Below are 3,515 nucleotides of genomic sequence, written 5' to 3'. Positions count from 1 at the left end.
CTCCTACGGGCTTTATAATTCATTAGCATAATTGAATTAATGGTTCTTTCCTATTAGCCATCACGAGGTGAGTGTTCCTTGCTATGAAAAGTATATACATTTTTCCATTCACAGATTTCATGTTAATTACTATGTGGTTTACACTCCATAACATAATAATAAGAATAGAATAAGAAACTTATGAGAAACAACGATACGTTTACTAATGTTTCAATTACACAATGATACACAATCAATGACTCCATTTGGTTTACTGTCATTTTTATTCATCTTCAGAGTAATTGATGGATGTGTTTCTGTGAAAAACTACCATTAGTGTGGCCTAGAGAGACTGATTGAAGAAATGTGAGTAATCCACTGAGAATAAAAAAAGAATGGCTACCATTACTTCATCACAAGGCGTATGGTAAAACGTCACTTTAAGAGGTGAATCCACATGTGAATCAGCAGAGTATACTGTCATATTGTTTGAGAGAGGTAAGTGTAAACAGTCGAGTCCCACATACTGGCAGGCAGCTAAATCCTTCTAATGAGTTACTCACGTTTAAATTTTATTTTAATGCATAACATTGATTACTAGAAAATGGTTGATAGTGCAAAGACAATTGGTTATCAGTATAAGAAATGGCATACAAGCATTGCTATAGTTTATTTGCTTGAGACAATGTTAAAATGATTTATCTAATGTGTTCAGTGCCTCCATTTTTCTTTTAGGAAATTTCTGCTCCATCATGGCAGAAGAAAATCAGAGCACTGTGACTGAATTTATCCTTACCGGATTCCCTGGACTTCATTCGAAGTACCAAGGCATTGTCTCAGCTGTATTGTTCTTAGTTTATTCCTTAACTATGATAGGCAATGCAACAATATTTTTTTTATTTGCAACTGACCGCAGCCTTCATAAACCAATGTATTATATCATTCTAAATCTGAGTGCATGTGACATTCTCTTTAGCACAACCACTTTACCTAAGATCATCAGTAAGTACTGGTTTCAATCAGGGACCATTTCATTCACTGCTTGCTTTGTCCAAATGTACTTTGTTCACTATCTTGGCACAGTGAATTCCTATATTCTCTTCCTTATGGCATTAGATAGGTATCTGGCTATCTGCCATCCTCTCAGATATCCACTTGTTCTTAAAAACTCCACTATCTGCATTATCAGTATTACTGCATGGGTTATTGCCAGTGCAGCCCCTTTAATGTTAGTTATTAGGGCCTACCCTCTTCCTTACTGTGCCTCAAACATAATCAATCACTGCTACTGTGATCATATTGGTATAACAGTGCTAGCATGCACTGACAGGGCCCCTTATGGCTTTCCTGCTTTTGTGTTTGCAATGGTTGCACTGTTGGGGCCTCTGGCATTCATATTGTTTTCATATTGCTCTATAATCATAGCAGTACTTAAGATAGCAAATTGGCAAGGTCGCCTAAAATCTCTGTCCACTTGTAGTACTCAGTTGATAATAATCTCACTCTATTATTCACCAAGATGTTTTGTATATTTAGCCAGCAATGTTGGTATTAAATTTAGTGCTGATATGCGAATAGTAACTATCATGCTGTATAGCCTTTGCCCCCCCATGATAAATCCACTTATATACTGCTTAAGAGCTAAAGACATGAGAGAAAGCTTGAGGAAGCACTTCAACAAAAGGACCGTTCCACAAAAAGAACAGGTCTCAGCTATTTGTAACTGATAAACCAATGCATTATTCAATGTTTTACCTTTCTTGTTATTAGTCACCTCTGTTAGTGAAGACTCTTTGTGATAAAATATTGCCAAATCTGTCACAATGTTAACCCTGTCATTTAAAACATGTTTTAATTTAAACCAAGCCCATTCTCAAGAGGGCATCTTCTATCTGATATATAGATATTTATTCAATGGAACAGCTCTTTTCTATATTTATGTGAAACAAATAGTCTTATATATACAGTATATGTCATATATATTTATTGATTTTTTTCCAGAGTACAAAGGAAAGAAGCCTAATATGGGTTTGCAAACGTTTTCTGGACCATGACTCCATTGTTAGTATAGCTCTAACTGACCCCAGCAATTACTGTAGGGAACTGTCAAGTTCGTACGTGAATTGGAGAGTCAAGTGTTTAACTTTCAGAGCACCAAGGGAGCTAAAGATGGATTATACTGTACAAAAGTATAATTAAAACCTATTTGTTGTATTTTTAATAAGAATTAATTAAACATAAAAACACATAAATTATTATGTACTGCATCAAGATTCCAAGATTTATTCGTCATATACTCATATTTCTATATATGTGCAGTGAAATCCAGGGAAATATTAACTTTAATTGCATTCCACCATGACAATGTCCAGCTACAATCAGACCATAGATGTATACATGTAGATACCATACTGGGCACTGTTACTCATTGTATTGATGTGTCATTGTGGATGCCATATTAGAATGGGGTAGTCCCTCTGAATGCATACATGTATATTAACTCACTGAACTGTCAACAATCAATCAATTTTCCAGCAGTTTGGGTTGACACAAAATATTAGACATTTATGTGTATTACAGAATACTCTGTAGATCAAAAATGATGGTTTTCATACCGAAATGCTTATGTTTGATGCAAAGTAAATAATAGATCAAATAAAGTTGAGCCTATGTTTTGTCATTATTTTACAGGCATATTCTGTTTTCATATTTTGTTGTAATACGGCTACTATGATGATTTAAAAAACACAGTGTTTTGTCAGTTGATAGTATGACGGGGGGGGGGGGGTTGAGCTGACCATCTCCCCATCCCGATGAGTGACCCCCAGACATATGCCATCACCTCTTGAGTCCAGGGTGCATAGAGAGGCTCCAGCATGCATAGATTACATTACCAGCAAGGATCCTTTAAGTTTTCTTCTTGTTTTCAAAAAATAACTCTTCTGATAGCTTCTCTAGTGCTGTATATCCTTTGGAATATTGGTAACAGCAGGTAGCAGTGAAGGCCTAAATGCACTGGAAGCGTCTGACGTGTGCGTTTTGAAGTACACCTATTGTTTTTAATGGCCGAACATGCACTAAAAGCGTTATGAGGCGCGCCAAATTGTCTTGAAGCCCCAACTCCAACCTTGGGGACCCAGCGACCAAAGCTGTTTTCTCTACAGCCAAAAAAGAGAGACATAGCACAATCCAGCTGAGCACCAGCTGAGCACCAGCAAGCCAGCGAGCGAGAGAGGGAGGGAGAGACAGCACAGTGGTGGTCAAGTAAGGAGAGTGAGCAGTAGTGAGAACAAAACCTCTGAATTAGAGAAATAAAACATTATATTCTAATTATTTCATGACAGTCATGACGTTTTAAAGCACAAACAAATAACCATCAAACAGTCAACAGATGATTTACTGTGGACACAGACGCTCTTAGTTTCAGTTTAATTTTCCTCCTCTGCATTTTCCTTTTCATTCATTCATTACATCCAACTAATGTAGTGGTTAATATGAGGACAAAATGACAAACCTGTGTTGGTTCTATGGTGTTG

The 3,515-nt window shown here is 36.6% G+C and overlaps 1 protein-coding gene across 1 annotated transcript; it reads left to right on the top strand.

The window, feature by feature from the left end:
- Window positions 1–731: 731 nt before the first annotated feature.
- On the top strand, window positions 732–1,706 carry LOC122984212 (olfactory receptor 2AT4-like). Its single transcript, XM_044354546.1, has one exon. The coding sequence runs from the start codon at window positions 732–734 to the stop codon at window positions 1,704–1,706; it is 975 nt and encodes a 324-aa protein (XP_044210481.1).
- The last annotated feature ends 1,809 nt before the right edge of the window (window positions 1,707–3,515 follow it).

Source organism: Thunnus albacares, chromosome 6, assembly GCF_914725855.1.
Source record: "Thunnus albacares chromosome 6, fThuAlb1.1, whole genome shotgun sequence".
Lineage (NCBI taxonomy): Eukaryota > Metazoa > Chordata > Actinopteri > Scombriformes > Scombridae > Thunnus > Thunnus albacares.
Note: the sequence above shows the minus strand (reverse complement) of the source record. Positions and strands in the feature narration are given on the sequence as shown.

Bases quoted from the DNA above. Each gene is read 5' to 3' on its own strand.
- LOC122984212 (XM_044354546.1), top strand. From the start codon at position 732: ATGGCAGAAGAAAATCAGAGCACTGTGACTGAATTTATCCTTACCGGA.